This window comes from Ambystoma mexicanum, chromosome 8 (genome assembly GCF_040938575.1).
Source record: "Ambystoma mexicanum isolate Mex_15411 chromosome 8, UKY_AmexF1_1, whole genome shotgun sequence".
NCBI lineage: Eukaryota > Metazoa > Chordata > Amphibia > Caudata > Ambystomatidae > Ambystoma > Ambystoma mexicanum.
Window position 1 is genome coordinate 47,645,278 of NC_090929.1, and position 26,189 is coordinate 47,671,466.

At 53.9% G+C, this 26,189-nt stretch overlaps 1 protein-coding gene across 2 annotated transcripts in view; it reads left to right on the forward strand.

The window, feature by feature from the left end:
* HMCN2 (hemicentin 2) overlaps nt 1-26,189 on the forward strand; it is a 936,787-nt gene that overhangs the window by 349,359 nt on the left and 561,239 nt on the right. For both annotated transcript variants that reach the window (XM_069609262.1, XM_069609261.1), the window contains 2 exons: nt 7,537-7,684; nt 11,543-11,669. In XM_069609262.1, the coding sequence (XP_069465363.1) occupies nt 7,537-7,684; nt 11,543-11,669 (275 nt within the window). The remainder of the gene's footprint in view (nt 1-7,536; nt 7,685-11,542; nt 11,670-26,189) is intronic.

The window sequence follows — 26,189 nt, forward strand, 5'->3', positions numbered from 1 at the left end:
TCCTTCCCCCCTTTCATTCTGAATTACCAGAGGAAGTCATACTAAGACGACATTTCGGGGGCTTAACGTGAGTTGCATGCCTGGGAGTGGGGACTGCGCAGCCGAAGTCACTGATCTGGGACGCAGTCCAAAGAAAGGATTTCCCCATTAAAATGCCCCATATAGTGTAGGGTCACGCGTAGTCCAGGCTCTTCCCCTTTACAATGCCCCATATAGTGTAGGGTCACGCGTGGCTCCGGGCTCTTCCCCTTTACAATGCCCCATATAGTGTACGGTCACGCGTGGCTCCGGTTCTTCCCCTTTACAATTCCCCATATAATGTAGGGTCACGCGTGGCTCCGGGCTCTTCCCCTTTACAATGCCCATATAGTGTAGGGTCACGCGTGGTCCAGGCTCTTCCCCTTTACAATGCCCATATAGTGTAGGGTCACGCGTGGTCCAGGCTCTTCCCCTTTACAATGCCCCATATAGTGTAGGGTCAAACGTGCATGTGGCTCCGGCCTCTTCCCCTTTACAATGCCCCATATAGTGTAGGGTCACGCGTGGCTCCGGCTTTTCCCCTTTACAATGCCCCATATAATGTAGGGTCACGCGTGGCTCCGGGCTCTTCCCCTTTACAATGCCCATATAGTGTAGGGTCACGCGTGGTCCAGGCTCTTCCCCTTTACAATGCCCATATAGTGTAGGGTCACACATGGTCCAGGCTCTTCCCCTTTATAATGCCCCATATAGTGTAGGGTTACGCGTGGCTCCAGGGTCTTAACCCAGAACATATCTAACAGGGATCTTGGAATGAGGGGCATTTTAATATCTGTGATTCAACCTGTGATTCCTGTAGAGAAAAAGTCAAACATGGTGATGGCAGGACCACTCCTTGCCAGACCACTCCTAACTAGACCACTCCTTCCCAGACCTCTCTGCGGCCACATGTGGACTTTAGTGTCACTCAGCCCCTCGCAGCAATGACCTGGATGCATGTGCTAACACTTCCGGGCCACGCCCGACCTTTCCGGGAAGATTTGCACACATATTTCTAAAAAGACGCCTGGGTGGATTTAAAAACCCGCACCGCACTGAGTTAGAATGATTAACGACCGTCCTCCTAGAAGGAACTAAAAAAGCGCTTGTAAGTGCGTAATGACTGCCAGCGAGAACATGAAACTCCGCGGAGCAAAGTGCAGAGGAACCGCTGTTTAAGTGCATGTTGCTTTAAACCGGCCGATGCCTCCGGCAAAGTTCACAAACAGCTGCTAGAAGAACGCGCCTTAATTACCTCCTCTTCAGGATAGAGGCTGCCATTTCCCAACCATCTCTCAATGTGGAGAGCAGGAAGGCGCCCACTCCTGGCGGGGAGGAGGAAGCCAATCCCTTTGATTCTGGGACTACATGGCACCCCCTGCTGGCCAGCCTCCCCCAGTGGTCCTTCTGTGTCTGCTCCTCCTTTTCACCATCTCGAGGTTAATGCTCTCATTTCCGCCTTTTGTCCTCTACTGGTTCTTGAATGTTCCCTTCGGAGATAAACAGATAAATGAGTGCTGTACAAAGGGACACCCCCGCGGGGTCGCAAGTAGGGTGCAGGGCTCGCTGAGTGTCCACGCGATCCTGGCGTATGTGGTCCGTCATAGAATATTGGGGTTCTAAAGCACAGTCCGGACTAATTTACCTTCCATACAGAATTCAAGCACACCCCAAAGAAAAGATTCAATGGACCGCAGTGGAAAGGGGGGTGGGAGTTAGAAACGGTTGTGTACTCTGTGATCTCAGAGCAACCCAGGACAATGCTCCAAATGGCATGGAAAAGGGGGTGGGGGCTCTCCTGCCGATGAGAAGGTGTCATGCAGCAGCTGGTGTTTGCCTGACACTGGCACAACACTGGGCTTGGCTACAAATCTTCTCAAGATGTCCCCATAAGAAGCGGGGTGTCCTGATTTGGGGTATACCTACATCTGTGACCGCTCAGATGACCTGGGACCCCCTTTATGGGGGACCATACCCTGCTCCCCTGTGAATGCCGTGGCATCTCGCAGACCTTCAGTATCTCAGAGGTGGGCAGAAGAGCCCGACCCACAAAACGTTACTTTTTCTGGATCTGGGGGCCAAAGGTTAACATGGATTTCAGCTATTGGCTGGGGACCTCATGGCCTTGCGTTCTTACCTGGCATGGCACATGGGGACCCTGGCCCAGAAGCTCCCTGGAACTCACAGTCCAAAGAACAGAAGACGCTGTGGGCACTCCCAGCCTTGACTAGAGGGAGGTGGGTGCCCTGAGGGATCACTGCGTTCAGGACTGAGGCTGGAAGCCCAAAGAAGCCGTAATGCCGAAATAAGGAAGGTTCGGGAAGCTGGGATGTTCACAAAAATGTCATAGTGAAAACATTGTTTTAACAAACCAGAAAATACAGAAAAAATCCAGATTTCTTAATTTTATTTGGGGGTCACCCCCTTCAAACCCCATGTTTCCTTAAGTTTATAACCCCACTCAAACACACCGTCTTAATCCTTTACCCCACCTCATACACATTAGTATTTTTCGATATTTTGGTTTCGTTAAAAATGTTTTTCGTTATTCTCTATTCGTTAATATTACTGGATACCGGAAGTTCTCCGAAGACGGGCAGACATTGAATATCTAATGATTTAGTAGCAAAACAGTTGGGATTCAAAGTTTGAAATACTTAGAAGGAAAGACAGCAAGTTGTTTTGGACACTAGCATTAACATTAACATGTGCAAAGATTCCCTGTTCTTGGCAAAGACCTTTAGTTGGGATCAAGAGGAGACCCAGCATCTTTCCATCATCTTTAGAGATGAGACAGTTAAGGGAAAACACCTGGGACTGTTTTGGAGTGGCCGCCTGCCAGGGCGGAGGAGGCGTGGGGTCTTTCCGATCCATTCTGCCGGGTCAAAGGAAGGAATGCCCGCTTTTGGACCGTGCTGTACCACTGCCTCCCTTCCTACCTTGCCTGACAGGCTCACAAGAAGTGGCAACTGTTGAACTCATGCTCTGCGTTGACACCTACGGGTGGGAGCGGGGACTGACACTCGGGACCTATTGCCCCCAATGGAGGAATTCTCTAAAGTGAACTACATGGTCATTAATAGGACGAACATGGGTAATCTTTCTTCTTGGTAGGACAAACTGTATGGAAGGAAGGCTGAAGGGGGATTTGCCGGCTCCTGGGGGTATGCGCCTCTCTCTGGGGGTGCTGTGTACCTGCTGATTGAGCTGGAGTCATCAACTTCTCAGGCAACAACTAACACAAGGGGCTTGGCTTCTGCAGTGCAGCGGCTTCGGGCGGACTCGATCAACACCTTGGACCTCCATGGTCGGTCCAGTGGTACTACATGGTGTGGAAATCTGGGGGTTCTGGACTCCCCTGGAGGCTTTCTACGGAAGCCTCTCTTAGGTCTTGACTGCGGCTAGAATCGAAGGCCATGTTGCCATTCATCCTCCGCCCACTCAGGACTGAGTCCCAAAAGGGAAGGATGGGCAGAAGTGGGTGCCAGCTCTACTCAAAGATGACGCTGCGTGATGGGGTGACTCTAGAGACCCCAAAGGACCCTAATGTCTATCACCCCCTTATTTCCCCATGAACACTGGAATATTTTAGGGTCCAATCTCTTGGCCCCTTCATGACATCGGAGCACTACGAAACCTCAAAAAGCACTGGCACAACATTTTCATTTTTATTGTTAAAACAAACTAAGATTGAATCTTATGTAATTAACAATGATGAAATTAATGTGTACTTTTAATGTTGCAGTGAGTCAAGACTGAATATTGTGTCTTGTCCTGCACTCACATGCACACTTAAAATGCTCGTATAATACTCGTATAGTGGTGGTATTTTCACGTAGTTATGGGGTGACTAAAATGGGTTTACTTTTTCATGCTTGTAGGATTGACAGGTTTGAATTTTGTAAATGTTCTAAAACCAAGACCTTATGAATTATGAGACTGGGGATGTGTGATGGAGTGTGGGGGTTGGGAGGGAAGGCGAGGAGAAAAATGGGATGGCAAATTATCACCTGGGCAAATAGTGAAGATGAATGATTGAGTGAACGGGTAGAGAGAATGATTGATGGTTGGTGGAGGAGGTGTGGATGAGTGATTGAGTACAAGAGGAGTGAGGATGAATAATGGGGCATAATGGATGTGAGAACGAATGACTGAGTGAAGGGGTAGTGACAATGGTTGATGGAGCATGGAGAAGGTGGGGGTGAATGATTGAGTGAAGGGGTAGTGAGGATGAATGATGGGGCATAAGAGAGGTGAGGATGAATGATTGAGTGAATGGGAAGTGAGGATGAATGATGGGGCATAAGAGAGGTGACGATTAATGTTTGAGTGAATGGGAAGTGAGGATGAATGATGGGGCATAAGAGAGGTGAGGATGAATGATTGAGTGAATGGGAAGTGAGGATGAATGATGGGACATAAGAGAGGTGAGGATGAATGAATGAGTGAATGGGAAGTGAGGATGAATGATGGGGCATAAGAAAGGTGAGGATGAATGATTGAGTGAATGGGAAGTGAGGATGAATGAGGGGGCATAAGAGATGTGAGGATGAATGAATGAGTGAATGGGAAGTGAGGATGAAAGATGTGGCATAAGAGAGGTGAGGATGAATGATTGAGTGAATGGGAAGTGAGGATGAATGATGGGGCATAAGAGAGGTGAGGATGAATGATTGAGTGAATGGGAAGTGAGGATGAATGATGGGGCATAAGAGAGGTGAGGATGAATGAATGAGTGAATGGGAAGTGAGGATGAATGATGGGGCATAAGAGAGGTGAGGATGAATGATTGAGTGAATGGGAAGTGAGGATGAATGATGGGGCATAAGAGAGGTGAGGATGAAAGAGAGGTGAGGATGAATGATTGAGTGAATGGGAAGTGAGGATGAAAGATGTGGCATAAGAGAGGTGAGGATGAATGATTGAGTGAATGGGAAGTGAGGATGAATGATGGGGCATAAGAGAGGTGAGGATGAATGATTGAGTGAATGGGAAGTGAGGATGAATGATGGGGCATAAGAGAGGTGAGGATGAAAGAGAGGTGAGGATGAATGATTGAGTGAATGGGAAGTGAGGATGAATGATGGGGCATAAGAGAGGTGAGGATGAATGATTGAGTGAATGGGAAGTGAGGATGAAAGATGTGGCATAAGAGAGGTGAGGATGAATGATTGAGTGAATGGGAAGTGAGGATGAAAGATGTGGCATAAGAGAGGTGAGGATGAATGAATGAGTGAATGGGAAGTGAGGATGAAAGATGTGGCATAAGAGAGGTGAGGATGAATGATTGAGTGAATGGGAAGTGAGGATGAATGATGGGGCATAAGAGAGGTGAGGATGAAAGAGAGGTGAGGATGAATGATTGAGTGAATGGGAAGTGAGGATGAATGATGGGGCATAAGAGAGGTGAGGATGAATGATTGAGTGAATGGGAAGTGAGGATGAATGATGGGGCATAAGAGAGGTGAGGATGAAAGAGAGGTGAGGATGAATGATTGAGTGAATGGGAAGTGAGGATGAAAGATGTGGCATAAGAGAGGTGAGGATGAATGATTGAGTGAATGGGAAGTGAGGATGAATGATGGGGCATAAGAGAGGTGAGGATGAATGATTGAGTGAATGGGAAGTGAGGATGAATGATGGGGCATAAGAGAGGTGAGGATGAAAGAGAGGTGAGGATGAATGATTGAGTGAATGGGAAGTGAGGATGAATGATGGGGCATAAGAGAGGTGAGAATGAATGATTGAGTGAATGGGAAGTGAGGATGAAAGATGTGGCATAAGAGAGGTGAGGATAAATGATTGAGTGAATGGGAAGTGAGGATGAAAGATGTGGCATAAGAGAGGTGAGGATGAATGAATGAGTGAATGGGGAGTGAGGATGAAAGATGTGGCATAAGAGAGGTGAGGATGAATGATTGAGTGAATGGGAAGTGAGGATGAATGATGGGGCATAAGAGAGGTGAGGATGAAAGAGAGGTGAGAATGAATGATTGAGTGAATGGGAAGTGAGGATGAATGATGGGGCATAAGAGAGGTGAGGATGAATGATTGAGTGAATGGGAAGTGAGGATGAATGATGGGGCATAAGAGAGGTGAGGATGAAAGAGAGGTGAGGATGAATGATTGAGTGAATGGGAAGTGAGGATGAAAGATGTGGCATAAGAGAGGTGAGGATGAATGATTGAGTGAATGGGAAGTGAGGATGAAAGATGTGGCATAAGAGAGGTGAGGATGAATGAATGAGTGAATGGGAAGTGAGGATGAAAGATGTGGCATAAGAGAGGTGAGGATGAATGATTGAGTGAATGGGAAGTGAGGATGAATGATGGGGCATAAGAGAGGTGAGGATGAAAGAGAGGTGAGGATGAATGATTGAGTGAATGGGAAGTGAGGATGAATGATGGGGCATAAGAGAGGTGAGGATGAATGATTGAGTGAATGGGAAGTGAGGATGAATGATGGGGCATAAGAGAGGTGAGGATGAAAGAGAGGTGAGGATGAATGATTGAGTGAATGGGAAGTGAGGATGAAAGATGTGGCATAAGAGAGGTGAGGATGAATGATTGAGTGAATGGGAAGTGAGGATGAATGATGGGGCATAAGAGAGGTGAGGATGAATGATTGAATGAATGGGAAGTGAGGATGAATGATGGGGCATAAGAGAGGTGAGGATGAAAGAGAGGTGAGGATGAATGATTGAGTGAATGGGAAGTGAGGATGAATGATGGGGCATAAGAGAGGTGAGAATGAATGATTGAGTGAATGGGAAGTGAGGATGAAAGATGTGGCATAAGAGAGGTGAGGATGAATGATTGAGTGAATGGGAAGTGAGGATGAAAGATGTGGCATAAGAGAGGTGAGGATGAATGAATGAGTGAATGAGAAGTGAGGATGAAAGATGTGGCATAAGAGAGGTGAGGATGAATGATTGAGTGAATGGGAAGTGAGGATGAATGATGGGGCATAAGAGAGGTGAGGATGAAAGAGAGGTGAGAATGAATGATTGAGTGAATGGGAAGTGAGGATGAATGATGGGGCATAAGAGAGGTGAGGATGAATGATTGAGTGAATGGGAAGTGAGGATGAATGATGGGGCATAAGAGAGGTGAGGATGAAAGAGAGGTGAGGATGAATGATTGAGTGAATGGGAAGTGAGGATGAAAGATGTGGCATAAGAGAGGTGAGGATGAATGATTGAGTGAATGGGAAGTGAGGATGAATGATGGGGCATAAGAGAGGTGAGGATGAATTATTTAGTGAAGGGGTAGTTAGGATGAAAGATGTGGCATAAGAGAGGTGAGGATGAATGATTGTGTGAATGGGAAGTGAGGATGAATGATGGGGCATAAGAGAGGTGAGGATGAATTATTTAGTGAAGGGGTAGTTAGGATGGATGGTGGAGTGGGGGAAGATGAAGATGTATGAGGAATAATGACAGAATGAGGTGTAGTCATGAGAAGGTGGGTGAATAAGGATCTCCTCTTTCCCTCTAACTTTCCTCTCCTCCCTCCCCAGGTGGCAGATGCTGGAGGAAGCCATTCCCTCAATGGGACTCATTCCCTTGTGTTCCAACGGGCCCGGAAGGACGACTCAGGGTCTTACAGTTGCAGGGCCACTAACAAGGCTGGTAAAGCACAGAGGCACTACACCGTGCTGGTCCTAGGTGAGTAGCTATGCTCCATATGCCAGTCTCCAGGCAGAGGCAGTGGGTGTTGTTGGTCGTAGTTAGGTACTTGTGCTCATCTGCCAGGCCCCAGACAGATGCAGTCCATGCTGCTGGTCCTAAGCTGCCGGTACAGCCAGGCCCCAGACAGATGCAGTCCATGCTGCTGGTCCTAAGCTGCCAGTACAGCCAGGCCCCAGACAGCAACATAACAAGATACAGTCCATGCTGCTGGTCCTAAGACGCCGGCACAGCCAGGCTCCAGACAGATGCAGTCTATGCTGCTGCTGGTCCGAAGTTGCCGGCACAGCCACGCCCCAGACAGATGCAGTCCATGCTGCTGGTCCTAAGCTGCCGGCACAGCCAGGCCCCAGACAGATACTGTCCATGCTGCTCGTCCTAAGCTGCCGTTACAGCCAGGCCCCAGACAGATACAGTCCATGCTGCTGGTCCTAAGCTGCCGGAACAGCCAGGCCCCAGACAGATGCAGTCCATGCTGCTGGTCCTAAGCTGCCGGCACAGCCAGGCCCCAGACAGATGCAATCCATGCTGCTGGTCCTAAGCTGCCGGAACAGCCAGGCCCCAGACAGATGCAATCCATGCTGCTGGTCCTAAGCTGCCGGTACAGCCAGGCCCCAGACAGATACAGTCCATGCTGCTGGCCCTAAGCTGCCGGCACAGCCAGGCCCCAGACAGATGCAGTCCATGCTGCTGGCCCTAAGCTGCCGGAACAGCCAGGCCCCCAGACAGATGCAATCCATACTGCTGGTTTTAAGCTGCCGGTACAGTCAGGCCCCAGACAGATACAGTCCATGCTGCTTGTCCTAAACTGCCGGTACAGCCAGGCCCCAGACAGATACAGTCCATGCTGCTTGTCCTAAGCTGCCAGAACAGCCAGGCACAAGACAGATACAGTCCATGCTGCTGGTCCTAAGCTGTCAGCACAGCCAGGCCCCAGTTAGAGGCAGCTTGTGCTTCTGGTTCAAGGTAGGGGCAGTGAATGTTGCTGAGCCTATGTAGGTCCTTCTGTTCAACTTCCAGGCTGCAATTAGACTCAGTATGTGATTCTTAGTTAAGTACTTTTGTTCACCTGACAGGCCACAGTGAGGTTCCTGTGTCTCCCTGCACATTCAGAGGGGCTGGGGAAGAACAAAAGCAGCGCCCCATCTCCTGTGCACATTTTCAGGAAGCAGGAGGCTCTCTTTGCTTCTTGGTTCCTGTTCATGTGGTGTGGAAGCCAGAAGGCTTCCATGTTCCCTGCCAGAAGGCCGGAGCACAGAAAAGAGCAGAGTCTGGACTAGGGCTGATGGTAACAATAATGTATTTAATATGTGTGCATATGTGTGTGTGTGGGAATGAATGAGTGAGTGTACGGTGCATGGCTGGGTCCTGACTGTGCGTATAAATGAGCGAGTGTATGGTGTATGGGTGTGCAAGTGAATGCTCTGTGAATGAGCAAGTGAATGTTTTGTGCATGTGTGCGGTGGTGTATGTTTGTATGTTTGTGCTGGGCTGGCCTGGGCCACTGATGGGGGGGTGGGTAAAGGGTGGATGTGGACGGCAACATGAAAGATGCACAGCACGTTTATTACTGGGCATCTCTGAAGCAGTAACCAGGATAAGTGTTATTACATTGCTAAATTGCCATTTTGGTAAAGCCAGTTTATCCATTTCTTACTGTGTCATGACTTGTTTTACTGAGCATATTTGAAAAATAAGGCAAGAGAAGTGTTATTACATGGCCATATTGCCATTTTGGGGCCCTTTGGTGCAGCCACTCTAGCTATTTCTTACTGTGGCATGATATTTTTTATTGTGCATATTTGATAAAGCAGGCATGATACGTGTTATTTTGTGGGTAGACTAGCATTTTGGTGCAGCCAGTCTAGCTATTTCGAGCCGTGCCATGATTTTACTAGGCATAATTGGTAAAGCAGGCATAATAAGTGTTATTATGTGGGTAAATGGAATGAAATTAAATGAAAGGATATTTTATTTATATTGCGCTCGTACACAAGTGTTTCAGAGGCATTTTGGTGCAGCCAGTCTAGCCATTTCTTACTATGGCATGACATTTTTTACTAGGCATATTTGGTAAAGCACAATCAAAAAAGTCATGGGTGGAAGGTTTTGAATACATCTGAACCACTGGAAATGCTCTGGGCAACCTTCCACACCACTGTTTTTTAGCCCGGCTGTGCCATTGCAAAAGGGGTCCAGCCATATGCGAATCAGTAAGGTACTGCCACAAATGGTAGCAGCCCAGCTTGAACTGCTAGGTCAGGCCCCTCTGGACAGAAACACAAGCAACCCAGGCATGTTTTGGCGTTGTTGGGCCTCCTTAGTGAGGCGCAGCTTGGTTCTAGTGGTCACATTTGTGGTTATAGTTTATCTCACTATGTGAGAGAGGGTATGCCCAGACGTGGGTCCCTTGCTCGCTGCACCATAGGGAACCAAGTTGTATGGGGCCTCATTCTTTGGGCAGGGCTTCCCTTGTCTGATTATTGGGTTTTATAGTGTGTGTTCAATCTATTTTTGCTAGTTGTATGTTCCCTTATTCTTTGTGGTCTCATTGAATAGCTAGAGCTCTTTTTGTATAATATGTAGTAGTTTGTCATTTATATAGCGCCTTTATCCCATTCGTATGGCCTCAATGAGCTTGAGGGGGTAACGCCCTCTGGGGACCATAGTCCAATGTATGGGAACTTGCCAGCAAGAATAGAATGAGGGTGCACATTAGGCTGAGATAGGGGGATGAATGGGGTGGCCATGCCCCAGTAAGCTATCCATGATGGTCAGGCATGTGGATGGGTGCTGGGGTGGTCAGGTGAGTGCACGAGTGCAAGATGCCCCTCTCGACCTTCTCTGACATGGCTGCCTATAGTGTCAAAGTATTTGTGTGTCCTCTTCTAGCACCTGGCGGTTCATGGGGTACTCACTGTGTTTGTAAACTCCCTCCTGTTCTCTGGCTCCTAATGGGGCCCAACAGTGTGTATGTGTGTGTTCTTCCCTGAGCCCTGAATGGTTATGGGGTGTGTGTGTGTGTGTGTGTGTGTGTGTGGTTATGGGGTGTGTGTATGTGTGTGTGTTTGTGTGTGTGTGTGTGTCCTGACTCATGGGTGGTCATGTGGTCTTACAGTCTGTGTGTGACCTCCCCTGACCCATGGGTGGTTATTGGGTCTCACAGTTTGTGTACGACCTTTCCCGGCCCGGGGGGCTTATGGGGTCTCACAGTACGTGTGTGACCTTCCCTGAACCAGGGGTGGCTATGGGGTCTCATAGTGTGTGTGCTACCTCCACTGGCCCATGGGTGGTTATGGGGTCTGGCAGTGTGTTTGTGTTACCTCCCCTGACCCATGGATGGTTATGGGGTCTCACAGTGGGTGTGTTACCTCCCATTACCCATGGGTGGCTATGGGCTATTATAGTGTGTGTGACCTCCCCTGACCCATGGGTGGGTATGGGGTCTCATAGTGTGTGTGTGTGACCTCCCCTGACCCATGGGTGGCTATGGGGCCTCATAGTGTATGTGTGTGTGACCTCCCCTGACCCATGGGTGGGTATGGGGGTCTCGCAGGCATTGTTTGGTCTATACTGACCCTGGTTTGGGGATATCAAAGTGTGCGTATGAGCTGCCTCCTGACTGGTAAGGGTGTACCACAGAGTGGTATGGCCCCCTCTGACCCCGGGCTAATTAGAGGATATCTCACTCTGTAGAATCTCTGCTGGGGGTTCATACACACCCTTGCCCCCACCCCAGGTTTTACGCAAGCTGCAGTCTGGTTCTGCAGGGCGCCTCGCCCTCTGCCCGCGTTCTACTGCCCTCTCACAGCACCTTTCTGCTCATGTCTCCCACAGCTCCTCCAGTGGTGTCTGGGTCCAGTTCCAGGCAGGATATCTCTGCCCGGGCAGGTGCAGAGGTGCAGATGCTCTGTCGAAGCACAGGTGTGCCGGCGCCACAGATGCAGTGGACCAAGAATGGCCAGTAAGTTTCCCCTCCCTTTTCCCAACAGGAATCATCAGAGTTGTGCTTTATGTCTTATAGTGCCTAGGTACACCACTTTAGAGCTTCGCAGTGCTGCACATTGAAGATGTTGATAATGGCGATTTAATGGTACTCATTTTATCAGGGTGAAAGTCTGGGTCAGGAGCATTATCCTGTTGCATCTTCTTACATCTATTTGTATTGTTATGCCAGATGCTCAGGCCTCTTCTTAACTGCGCTGCACGTGTCCCACCTCTTGACTCAAAGTCCCCACTGACTATGCCACGGCAGGACCTTTTTAAATATTTATTTATTTATTTATAAAGCGCTGAAAGCCTGCGGGCATCAGAGCGCCGTAACAAAAACACAACTTACAACATGCAATACAAAAAAGGAAGCAACAAACCTTCAACACAATGGGTATAACAGACTAAAATTCATCTTAATGCAGCCCTTCTGAACAGGAAGTACAAACCCCCGGGCTGGTCTACATAACGTTCAAGTTTGAGGAACCTCTGGGCACATACTTGCAGTTACTAAGGTAACTTGGGAAGTTACTAGCCCCACATTAAACCAAGACACAGTCCCTATTTTTCTGGGTACACCACTCGTCAATTTCCAACCTACGTAAAATGTTCAGATCTATGCGTCTAATCACCCCTGGCCCACTTTATTGACGGAGCCAGGCCAAAGCTCGGTTCCTTAGTGCATCTCTGGGTTCTTTCCCAGCTGGCTTCTCAGTGTTGGTGATGATGAAATTCCTATCATCCATGACAAGGTCTCGTAAAAAAAATAAATAATGAAAATGTGCTGCCTTTCACAGGACGACCTGCGCCACCGGGTCCTAGAATGGACTTCCTGTGGTCCACCAATAATGGAGGGTGTAGATCTCTCAAGCTCTCATCTACTCCAGAGGGAGGAGCGAAAAGCCCAGCTATAGGATCAGAACCTTGTGAGATAATCCCAAACACACAGCCCTGCCCCACCACCAGGAGGTGCTCTTAGAAGGAACATTCTCTTGGCCTGCCAGCCCAAATCTACATCCCTGCACTCCACGGACAACAGCACACCCCTTTTTGGCCTTTGTCGTTTCAGCGCGGGATGTTTTGGCGCAGCTCTTCTTTTGGAGCGGCCATTCCGGTGCTGTTCATTTGGCGCAAGGGATGTTTAAAAGCAGCCCCGTCTAAACGCCCTCACGCCAAATGTAATGGCTGCAGTGCCCTTGTGAAACTCTTGTGTATGAGCGCGATAACAAGTCAAATATCATATCACATCAATAGTGACCTCCACGGTTTCTTTACATTCTGCATAATCTATTAGATGGAGGTTGCGTGTCTCTAAACGTGTTTGATGTGAGGGTGTGTGGGTGTACATGGTGTGAAGGTATGTGTGTGAGGGTTTGTGCGTGCAGTGTGCATTGGCTCTGTGAAGGAGTGTAGTGTGTACGTACGCGTGTGCACCCGTGTGCGCATGTGAGCATTGTGACAGGTCGAGTGTGAGTTTGCAGTGTCTGTGTGGGTGTGTGCATGTCTCCATGTAAGCCGGAAGACACCCATCCAGTTCTTGTTTTTTTTGCATTTTGTGACTTGTAGTTTTGTTTTGTCCATCAAGTGGTCAGTACTACATGTCCCAAAATGCAAAGTTAAAAGGAAATCTGAATGAGCATCTTCCAAAGGACGAGGGAGGTGTGGCATACAACAATATATACAAGACAGTACTTGACTTCACGCAACTATTATTAACCCTTAGTAGTGCAGCTGAAAAGACCTTCTTAAAATCGTGCAGTGATTGGGTGAGCGTTTCCATGAACGAGGCCACATGGGTCAAAGGCATTAAGACTACATAGTCCAGAATACAAAGTGCTTACCATTCACACACGCCTACATGGAAATAGTGCATTCCCAAAATGCATTTTTGGGTGCATTTAGAGAGCTGCAGGCTCTGAAAAACAGGGGTTCACAAAGGTGCAAAAGGCCGCTCTTGGATGCAGGCTGCCCGGTTTGAGTTTGAGTCAGTATAAAAGTGCAAATGCTTAGTGCAAGTGCAAGCGCTGAGAAGCTGCCCCTCTGCGTGTAGCGCTTGTCAAATCTCATGAATAAGTACATGGATATAGTCTGACATCAATTATGGGTCGCAAGTGGGATCAGCTGCTGCCCCTTCTTCACTTAAACAGATAGTAGTCTCTGCAACTGTAGACCTCCAGTCTTTCACTGATATTAGGTACTGTCACTGTAGACCCCTGTCTTGCACTGATAGTAGTCTCTGCAACTGTAGACCTCCAGTCTTTCACTGATATTAGGTACTGTCTCTGTAGACCCCTGTCTTGCACTGATAGTAGTCTCTGCCACTGTAGACCTCCAGTCTTTCACTGATATTAGGTACTGTCACTGTAGACCCCTGTCTTGCACAGATAGTAGTCTCTGCAACTGTAGACCTCCAGTCTTTCACTGATATTAGGTACTGTCTCTGTAGACCCCTGTCTTGCACTGATAGTAGTCTCTGCAACTGTAGACCTCCAGTTTTTCACTGATATTAGGTACTGTCACTGTAGACCCCCAGTCTTGCACTGATATTATTTAGTGTCACTGGAGACCCCTGCCTTGCACTGATAGTAGTCTATAAAACTGTAGAGACCTGCCTTGAACTAACAGTAGTATCTGCCCCTAATCACCTCCTCTCTTTAACTGATAGCAGTTTATGACATTACAGGCCCTTGTCTTGAACCAATAAAAGTTTCTCACACTAAGGGCCTCACTACGGGTTTGGCGGTAGCCATGCCATTATTGGCAGCATGGCTGCCTCCAAAACCGGGTCCGGGTTCCCAGAATGGGGAATTACCGGGCCATTCCGAGTTCAGAGGGCCCGGTAATTCCTCCCTCAGGGAACCCAGGGAATGGGAGAGGGATCTAACAAGGTGCCGATTACGACCGGCCCGTTGTTAGCTCCCTGGTTCCCTCGCGGGACCCGGTAACGATGCCTGGTTTTACCAGGCATCCTTCCCGGGTCCCGCGAGGGGACCTCGTAATCAGGCGGAATGGGAATAACGGGTCCGCACCCATTAGCCGACTCCGTTAACCCATTCCGCCTGACTTGTAATGAGGCCCTAATAGTAGTTTCTGCCACCAGAGACATGAGAATTGCACTGATAGTAGTCTGTGCCATTGTAGATCCATACCTGGCACTGAGAGTAACTCATACACTTCTTGCTTGCCCTGACAGTAGTCTCTGCCACCATAACCCCATGTCTTGCATTGATAGTTTCTGCCACCAGAGACATGAGACTTGCACTGATAGTAGTCAGTGCCATTTAAATCCATACCTGGCACTGAGAGTAACTCATACACTTCTTGCTTGCCCTGATAGTAGTCTCTGCCACAGTAACCCCATGATTTGCATTGATAGTAGTTACTGCCACCAGAGATATGAGACTTGACTGATAGTAGTTGGTGTAATGGAGATCCATGCCTAGCACTGAGATTAACTCATACACTTCTTGCTTGCCACGATAGTAGGCTCTGCCACCGTTACCCCATGGCTTGTATTGATAGTAGTCACTGCCTCCACATGTTCCTTCCAGGGTACTGTCTGACGTGTCTGTCCCTAGTGTCGCTGTCTGGGCATCGCAGGCAGTCTCTGCCTCTTTAAATCCCAGTTTAGGCATTGCTAGCAGTCTCGATACTGCAGTCACTCTCTGTCTGCAGTTTGGGTGCTGGGGACGTTCTCTATCTCACAGAATCCTGACCCTTTCTGCAACAATACCTTGTAAACAGCAGGGAATTGAATGGGCCTGTCAGCATCAGGCCAGGTCTGGGAATGGCAGATGTTGGGGTGCAATGCCTCCCAGCAAAGTATGAAAGGGGGTTTTAGGGGGGCGCGGGGAGGCGTGGAACTAACACGTGGGACCAGCAGTAACCTATAGTCAATGCCTGATGGATAGGGGTCAGGTCCAGCACGAATAGCAAGCAAGTTCCAGCGGCCTGAATGCTAGACCTGCCAGAGTCAGGCCAGGCTCTGCTCCAACACCAGGTGCCTAGGAGGGACTACAGAGTAATGGTGTCATAACTAGGCCAAGTCCAGCACCAACACCCAACGTATGGCAAGGGCTGGAGGGCAATATCGTCAGTGCAGGGCCAGCCTGGCACCAAATGCCAGTACATGGCAAGGACTGGAGGGAAGTAGCCATCAGCACCAAAGGCCAGTATATAGCAAGGACTGGAGGGAAGTAGCCATCAGTGCAGGGTCAGACTGGCACCCAAACCCAGTACATGGCAAGGACTGGAGTGCAATAGCCTTGCGTCACCAACAGCTGATGAGTGTGAGCGACTGGGGTGCAATGGCTGTTGCAGCCGTATCAGTCCCCGGGATCTGGACCCAGGAGCAAGCTTGCACACATCGCCTCTGCTCTCTCTTTTTGTTCCATTTCATTAAATTCTGGGTGCTCGGCACTCTTAACCTCAGAGGGGGAACCTTGAGGTTGTGTGCTGTTTTCAGGCTGTTTACCTCGCAGAGCTGCCATATGCATGGTCTCTGGGCCAGGGGAAAGCCAGTTTCGTGAAAGTCCCTACACTTACAATGGGACTTTTTTGTTGTTATTGCTGCCAGCCCCCTCCAGCCTTAGCCGGGAAAACCAAAAGACCACCCTCTGCTCTGGGCGCTATAGGGGATTTGATAGAAAAGCCAGGTGGGCTGGTATTGGGGTCGCAACGTCTCCGGCCTAAACTAGGGTTGTCGATGCAAATAGACTTTTCTGAAAGCTGTGAGCTGTAGTTATGGGTAAGAGGCGCGCTCCCCCTGCAGTCCCGGTCCAGGGACTTTGCGTGTCCCCACACGAGTTAAAACTGTCTGACAAGACCAGGTGTCAGAGCCAGGGAGCAAGTGAGCATTCCAGCCCTGTACCCCCCCCCCCTCCCCTCACGCCCCCCCCCCCCGCGCGCGCTCCCCCACCCGCAGGCATGACTCGGGGGGACACAGGAATGCAGTAATGACACCTTGTGAAGTGAGTGGGGGCTCTCACCTGAAACACCTCAATCAGCAATGTCCAGTTACAGCACCACCCCCACCCTGGGATTCCTTGCAGCCCCCCCTCCCCCGCTCCCACGAAAGAGATGAAAGAGCGCAGCTCCTACCGGGGCTGAAGGACGCCAGCCCAGCACACCTGGGCACATCTGGGACAGATGTGAGCTCTCAGGATCGCCCTGAGCTCGAGTGCCTGGGGGAGAAACCCCCCCTTGCTCCTGCCCGCATGCAATAAACCCAGCGGGCCCACTCCCCACAAAGGCTGGGCGGGGATGGGCTGTGCTTTGGGCCGCTGTAACTGGGGCTTCACTGACTGTGCTGTTCCAGAGCTGGGGGAGTGGCAGTACGTGCAGGGGAGACCCCCCCAGCACTCTCACCCATCACCCTGTAGTCTCCCACCCGCTACAACGGCAAGGGCGTCACGTACACTACTACCCACCCGGGCCCCCTCTCTGCAATGTCTCTCTACCTGCTTCTATCCTTGTACCTTTCCCCCTGGAGACAGCTGTCCAGATGTGCACGAGTGGACGAGTAACAAAAGTCACCTGTCGCTCGCCAGATATTTGCTAGAAGCGCCTGCCTTGCTTGATGCTCAGGGAAGGACTGGCCTGTGGGGAAACGTGGAGACTGTAGGCCGTCCCTCCTAAAAGTCTGTCGAGCTGGGGCAGAGTCAGACACATGAAGACGAAGGCAGGACTTGCTTTCCAGAATCCCCCGCTCCCTCCACCCTCCAGCCACCAGAACAGACTCCAGCAGGCAGAATCCCCCACCCTCTCCACCCTTCAGCCACCAGAACAGACTCCAGCAGGCAGAATCCCCCACCCTCTCCACCCTCCAGCCACCAGAACAGACTCCAGCAGGCAGAAACCCCCACCCTCCCCACCCTCCAGCCACCAGAACAGACCCCAGCAGGCAGAATCCACCACCCTCTCACCCTCCAGTCACCAGAACAGACTCCAGCAGGCAGAATCCCCCACCCTCTACACCCTCCAGCCACCAGAACAGACGCCAGCAGACAGAATCCCCCACCCTCTCCACCCTCCAGCCACCAGAACAGACCCCCGCAGGCAGAATCCACCACCCTCTCACGCTCCAGCCACCAGAACAGACTCCAGCAGGCAGAATCCCCCACCCTCTCACCCTCCAGCCACCAGAACAGACTCCAGCAGGCAGAACCCCCACCCTCTCCACCCTCCAGCCACCAGAACAGACTCCAGCAGGCAGAATCTCCCACCCTCTCCAGCCACCAGAACAGACCCCAGCAGGCAGAATCCACCACCCTCTCACCCTCCAGCCACCAGAACAGACTCCAGCAGGCAGAATCCCCCACCCTCTCCACCCTCCAGCCACCAGAACAGACCCCAGCAGGCAGAATCCCCCACCCTCTCCACCCTCCAGCCACCAGAACAGACCCCAGCAGGCAGGAACCCCCACCCTCTCCACCCTCCAGCCACCAGAACAGTCCCAGCAGGCAGAATCCCCCACCCTCTCCGCCCTCCAGCCACCAGAACAGACTCCAGCAGGCAGAATCCCCGCCCTCTCCACCCTCCAGCCACCAGAACAGACTCAAGCAGGCAGAATCCCCGACCCTCTCCACCCCCCAGCCACCAGAACAGAGAATCCTCCACCCTCTCCACCCTCCAGCCACCAGAACAGACTCCAGCAGGCAGAATCCCCCACCCTCTCCACCCTCCAGCCACCAGAACAGACCCCGCAGGCAGAATCCACCACCCTCTCACCCTCCAGCCACCAGAACAGACTCCAGCAGGCAGAATCCCCCACCCTCTCACCCTCCAGCCACCAGAACAGACTCCAGCAGGCAGAACCCCCCACCCTCTCCACCCTCCAGCCACCAGAAAAGACTCCAGCAGGCAGAATCTCCCACCCTCTCCAGCCACCAGAACAGACCCCAGCAGGCAGAATCCACCACCCTCTCACCCTCCAGCCACCAGAACAGACTCCAGCAGGCAGAATCCCCCACCCTCTCCACCCTCCAGCCACCAGAACAGACCCCAGCAGGCAGAATCCCCCACCCTCTCCACCCTCCAGCCACCAGAACAGACCCCAGCAGGCAGGAACCCCCACCCTCTCCACCCTCCAGCCACCAGAACAGACCCCAGCAGGCAGAATCCCCCACCCTCTCCACCCTCCAGCCACCAGAACAGACTCCAGCAGGCAGAATCCCCGCCCTCTCCACCCTCCAGCCACCAGAACAGACTCAAGCAGGCAGAATCCCCGACCCTCTCCACCCTCCAGCCACCAGAACAGAGAATCCTCCACCCTCTCCACCCTCCAGCCACCAGAACAGACTCCAGCAGGCAGAATCCCCCACCCTCTCCACCCTCCAGCCACCAGAACAGACCCCAGCAGGCAGAATCCACCACCCTCTCACCCTCCAGCCACCAGAACAGACTCCAGCAGGCAGAATCCCCCACCCTCTCCACCCTCCAGCCACCAGAACAGACCCCAGCAGGCAGAATCCCCCACCCTCTCCACCCTCCAGCCACCAGAACAGACTCCAGCAGGCAGAATCCCCCACCCTCTCCACCCTCCAGCCACCAGAACAGACCCCAGCAGGCAGAATCCCCCACCCTCTCCATCCTCCAGCCACCAGAACAGACTCCAGCAGGCAGAATCCCCACCCTCTCCACCCTCCAGCCACCAGAACAGACTCCAGCAGGCAGAATCCCCCACCCTCCAGAACAGACTCCAGCAGGCAGAATCCCCCACCCTCCAGCCACCAGAACAGACTCCAGCAGGCAGAATCCCCCACCCTCTCCACCCTCCAGCCACCAGAACAGACTCCAGCAGGCAGAATCCCCACCCTCCAGCCACCAGAACAGACTCCAGCAGGCAGAAACGTCCACCCTCTCCAGCCACCAGAACAGACTCCAGCAGGCAGAATCCCCCACCCTCTCCACCCTCCAGCCACCAGAACAGACTCCAGCAGGCAGAATCCCCCACCCTCTCCACCCTCCAGCCGCCAGAACAGACTCCAGCAGGCAGAATCCCCTACCCACACACCCTCCAGCCACCAGAACAGACTCCAGCAGGCAGAATCCGCCACCCTCTCCACCCTCCAGCCATCAGAACAGACTCCAGCAGGCAGAATCCTCCACCCTCTCCACCCTCCAGCCACCAGAACAGACTCCAGCAGGCAGAATCCTCCACCCTCTCCACCCTCCAGCCACCAGAACAGACTCCAGCAGGCAGAATCCCCCACCCTCTCCACCCTCCAGCCACCAGAACAGACTCCAGCAGGCATAATCCCCCACCCTCTCAACCCTCCAGCCACCAGAACAGACTCCAGCAGGCAGAATCCTCCACCCTCTCCACCCTCCAGCCACCAGAACAGACTCCAGCAGGCAGAATCCTCCACACTCTCCACCCTCCAGTCACCAGAACAGACTCCAGCAGGCAGAATCCCCCACCCTCTCCACCCTCCAGCCACCAGAACAGACTCCAGCAGGCAGAATCCCCTATCCTCTCACCCTCCAGCCACCAGAACAGACTCCAGCAGGCAGAATCCGCCACCCTCTCCACGCTCCAACCACCAGAACAGACCCCAGCAGGCAGAATCCCCCACCCTCTCCACCCTCCAGCCACCAGAACAGACTCCGGCAGGCAGAATCCCCCGCCCTCTCCACCCTCCAGCCACCAGAACAGACTCCAGCAGGCAGAATCCCCCACCCTCTCCACAATCCAGCCACCAGAACAGACTCCAGCAGGCAGAATCCACCACCCTCTCCACCCTCCAGCCACAAGAACAGACTCCAGCAGGCAGAATCCCCCACCCTCTCACCCTCGAGCCACCAGAACAGACTCCAGCAGGCAGAATCCTCCACCCTCTCCACCCTCCAGCCACCAGAACAGACTCCAGCAGGCAGAATCCCCCACCGTCTCCACCCTCCAGCCACCAGAACAGACCCCAGCAGGCAGAATCCACCACCCTCTCACCCTCCAGCCACCAGAACAGACTCCAGCAGGCAGAATCCCCCACCGTCTCCACCCTCCAGCCACCAGAACAGACACCAGCAGGCAGAATCCCCCACCCTCTCCACCCTCCAGCCACCAGAACAGACTCCAGCAGGCAGAATCCGCGCCCTCTCCACCCTCCAGCCACCAGAACAGACTCCAGCAGGCAGAATCCACCACCCTCTCCACCCTCCAGCCACCAGAACAGACTCCAGCAGGCAGAATCCCCCACCCTCTCACCCTCCAGCCACCAGAACAGACCCCAGCAGGCAGAATCCCCCGCCCTCTCCACCCTCCAGCCACCAGAACAGACTCCAGCAGGCAGAATCCCCCGCCCTCTCCACCCTCCAGCCACCAGAACAGACTCCAGCAGGCAGAATCCACCACCCTCTCCACCCTCCAGCCACCAGAACAGACTCCAGCAGGCAGAATCCCCCACCCTCTCACCCTCCAGCCACCAGAACAGACCCCAGCAGGCAGAACCCCCCACCCTCTCCACCCTCCAGCCACCAGAACAGACTCCAGCAGGCAGAATCCCCCACCCTCTCCACTCTCCAGCCACCAGAACAGACTCCAGCAAGCAGAATCCCCCACACTCCAGAACAGACTCCAGCAGGCGGAATCCCCCACCCTCCAGCCACCAGAACAGACTCCAGCAGCCAGAATCCCCCACCCTCTCCACCCTCCAGCCACCAGAACAGACTCCAGCAGGCAGAATCCCCACTCCCACACTCCAGCCACCAGAACAGACTCCAGCAGGCAGAATCCTCCACCCTCTCCAGCCACCAGAACAGACTCCAGCAGGCAGAATCCCCCACCCTCTCCACCCTCAAGCCACCAGTACAGACTCCAGCAGGCAGAATCCCCCACCCTCTCCACCCTCCAGCCGCCAGAACAGACTCCAGCAGGCAGAATCCCCTACCCTCTCACCCTCCAGCCACCAGAACAGACTCCAGCAGGCAGAATCCTCCACCCTCTCCACCTTCCAGCCACCAGAACAGACTCCAGCAGGCATAATCCCCCACCCTCTCCACCCTGAAGCCACCAGAACAGACTCCAGCAGGCATAATCCCCCACCCTCTCAACCCTCCAGCCACCAGAACAGACTCCAGCAGGCAGAATCCCCCACCCTCTCACCCTCCAGCCACCAGAACAGACTCCAGCAGGCAGAATCCCCCACCCTCTCCACCCTCCAGCCACCAGAACAGACTCCAGCAGGCAGAATCCCCTACCCTCTCACCCTCCAGCCACCAGAACAGACTCCAGCAGGCAGAATCCGCCACCCTCTCCACCCTCCAGCCACCAGAACAGACCCCAGCAGGCAGAATCCGCCACCCTCTCCACCCTCCAGCCACCAGAACAGACCCCAGCAGGCAGAATCCCCTGCCCTCTCCACCCTCCAGCCACCAGAACAGACTCCAGCAGGCTGAATCCCCCGCCCTCTCCACCCTCCAGCCACCAGAAAAGACTCCAGCAGGCAGAATCCTCCACCCTCTCCACCCTCCAGCCACCGGAACAGACTCCAGCAGGCAGAATCCACCACCCTCTCCACCCTCCAGCCACCAGAACAGACTCCAGCAGGCAGAATCCCCCACCTTCTCACCCTCTAGCCACCAGAACAGACTCCAGCAGGCAGAATCCTCCACCCTCTCCACCCTGCAGCCACCAGAACAGACTCCAGCAGGCAGAATCCTCCACCCTCTCCACCCTGCAGCCACCAGAACAGACTCCAGCAGGCAGAATCCCCTAACGTCTCCAGCCACCAGAACAGACTCCAGCAGGCAGAATCCCCCTCCCTCTCCACCCTCTAGCCACCAGAACAGACCCCAGCAGGCAGAATCCCCCACCCTCTCCACCCTCCAGCCACCAGAACAGACTCCAGCAGGCAGAATCCCCCGCCTTCTCCACCCTCCAGCCACCAGAACAGACTCCAGCAGGCAGAATCCACCACCCTCTCCACCCTCCAGCCACCAGAACAGACTCCAGCAGGCAGAATCCCCCACCCTCTCCACCCTCCAGCCACCAGAACAGACCCCAGCAGGCAGAATCCCCCACCCTCTCCACCCTCCAGCCACCAGAACAGACCCCAGCAGGCAGAATCCCCCACCCTCTCCACCCTCCAGCCACCAGAACAGACTCCAGCAGGAAGAATCCCCCACCCTCTCACCCTCCAGCCACCAGAACCGACCCCAGCAGGCAGAATCCCCACCTTCCCCACCCTCCAGCCACCAGAACAGACTCCAGCAGGCAGAATCCCCCACCCTCTCACCCTCCAGCCACCAGAACAGACTCCAGCAGGCAGAATCCCCACCCTCTCCACCCTCCAGCCACTAGAACAGACTCCAGCAGGCAGAATCCCCCACCCTCTCCACCCTCCAGCCACCAGAACAGACTCCAGCATGCAGAATCCCCTCTCCACACTCCACCCACCAGAACAGAACCCAGCAGGCTGAATCCCCCGCCCTCTCCACCCTCCAGCCACCAGAAAAGACTCCAGCAGGCAGAATCCTCCACCCTCTCCACCCTCCAGCCACCGGAACAGACTCCAGCAGGCAGAATCCACCACCCTCTCCACCCTCCAGCCACCAGAACAGACTCCAGCAGGCAGAATCCCCCACCTTCTCACCCTCTAGCCACCAGAACAGACTCCAGCAGGCAGAATCCTCCACCCTCTCCACCCTGCAGCCACCAGAACAGACTCCAGCAGGCAGAATCCCCTAACGTCTCCAGCCACCAGAACAGACTCCAGCAGGCAGAATCCCCCTCCCTCTCCACCCTCCAGCCACCAGAACAGACCCCAGCAGGCAGAATCCCCCACCCTCTCCACCCTCCAGCCACCAGAACAGACTCCAGCAGGCAGAATCCCCCGCCTTCTCCACCCTCCAGCCACCAGAACAGACTCCAGCAGGCAGAATCCACCACCCTCTCCACCCTCCAGCCACCAGAACAGACTCCAGCAGGCAGAATCCCCCACCCTCTCCACCCTCCAGCCACCAGAACAGACCCCAGCAGGCAGAATCCCCCACCCTCCAGCCACCAGAACAGACCCCAGCAGGCAGAATCCCCCACCCTCTCCACCCTCCAGCCACCAGAACAGACTCCAGCAGGAAGAATCCCCCACCCTCTCACCCTCCAGCCACCAGAACCGACCCCAGCAGGCAGAATCCCCACCTTCCCCACCCTCCAGCCACCAGAACAGACTCCAGCAGGCAGAATCCCCCACCCTCTCACCCTCCAGCCACCAGAACAGACTCCAGCAGGCAGAATCCCCACCCTCTCCACCCTCCAGCCACTAGAACAGACTCCAGCAGGCAGAATCCCCCACCCTCTCCACCCTCCAGCCACCAGAACAGACTCCAGCATGCAGAATCCCCTCTCCACACTCCACCCACCAGAACAGAACCCAGCAGGCAGAATCCCCACCCTCTCCACCCTCCAGCCACCAGAACAGACTCCAGCAGGCAGAATCCCCCACCCTCTCACCCTCCAGCCACCAGAACAGACTCCAGCAGGCAGAATCCCCCACCCTCTCCACCCTCCAGCCACCAGAACAGACCTCAGCAGGCAGAAACCCCCGCCCTCTCCAACCTCCAGCCACCAGAACAGACTCCAGCAGGCAGAATCCCCCACCCTCTCCACCCTCCAGCCACCAGAACAGACTCCAGCAGGCAGAATCCCACACCCTCTCCACCCTCAAGCCACCAGAACAGACTCCAGCAGGCAGAATCCCCCACCCTCTCCACCCTCTGGCCACCAGAACAGGCTCCAGCAGGCAGAATACCCCACCCTCACACTCTCCAGCCACCAGAACAGACTCCAGCAGGCAGAATCCCCCACCCTCTCCACCCTCCAGCCACCAGAACAGACTCCAGCAGGCAGAATCCTCCACCCTCTCCACCCTCCAGTCACCAGAACAGACTCCAGCAGGCAGAATCCCCCACCCTCTCACCCTCCAGCCACCAGAACAGACTCCAGCAGGCAGAATCCTCAACCCTCTCCACCCTCCAGCCACCAGAACAGACTCCAGCAGGCAGAACCCCCCACCCTCTCCACCCTCCAGCCACCTGAACAGACCCCAGCAGGCAGAATCCACCACCCTCCCACCCTCCAGCCACAAGAACAGACTCCAGCAGGCAGAATCCCCCACCCTCTCACCCTCGAGCCACCAGAACAGACTCCAGCAGGCAGAATCCTCCACCCTCTCCACCCTCCAGCCACCAGAACAGACTCCAGCAGGCAGAATCCCCCACCGTCTCCACCCTCCAGCCACCAGAACAGACCCCAGCAGGCAGAATCCACCACCCTCTCACCCTCCAGCCACCAGAACAGACTCCAGCAGGCAGAATCCCCCACCGTCTCCACCCTCCAGCCACCAGAACAGACACCAGCAGGCAGAATCCCCCACCCTCTCCACCCTCCAGCCACCAGAACAGACTCCAGCAGGCAGAATCCGCGCCCTCTCCACCCTCCAGCCACCAGAACAGACTCCAGCAGGCAGAATCCACCACCCTCTCCACCCTCCAGCCACCAGAACAGACTCCAGCAGGCAGAATCCCCCACCCTCTCACCCTCCAGCCACCAGAACAGACCCCAGCAGGCAGAATCCCCCGCCCTCTCCACCCTCCAGCCACCAGAACAGACTCCAGCAGGCAGAATCCCCCGCCCTCTCCACCCTCCAGCCACCAGAACAGACTCCAGCAGGCAGAATCCACCACCCTCTCCACCCTCCAGCCACCAGAACAGACTCCAGCAGGCAGAATCCCCCACCCTCTCACCCTCCAGCCACCAGAACAGACCCCAGCAGGCAGAACCCCCCACCCTCTCCACCCTCCAGCCACCAGAACAGACTCCAGCAGGCAGAATCCCCCACCCTCTCCACTCTCCAGCCACCAGAACAGACTCCAGCAAGCAGAATCCCCCACACTCCAGAACAGACTCCAGCAGGCGGAATCCCCCACCCTCCAGCCACCAGAACAGACTCCAGCAGCCAGAATCCCCCACCCTCTCCACCCTCCAGCCACCAGAACAGACTCCAGCAGGCAGAATCCCCACTCCCACACTCCAGCCACCAGAACAGACTCCAGCAGGCAGAATCCTCCACCCTCTCCAGCCACCAGAACAGACTCCAGCAGGCAGAATCCCCCACCCTCTCCACCCTCAAGCCACCAGTACAGACTCCAGCAGGCAGAATCCCCCACCCTCTCCACCCTCCAGCCGCCAGAACAGACTCCAGCAGGCAGAATCCCCTACCCTCTCACCCTCCAGCCACCAGAACAGACTCCAGCAGGCAGAATCCTCCACCCTCTCCACCTTCCAGCCACCAGAACAGACTCCAGCAGGCATAATCCCCCACCCTCTCCACCCTGAAGCCACCAGAACAGACTCCAGCAGGCATAATCCCCCACCCTCTCAACCCTCCAGCCACCAGAACAGACTCCAGCAGGCAGAATCCCCCACCCTCTCACCCTCCAGCCACCAGAACAGACTCCAGCAGGCAGAATCCCCCACCCTCTCCACCCTCCAGCCACC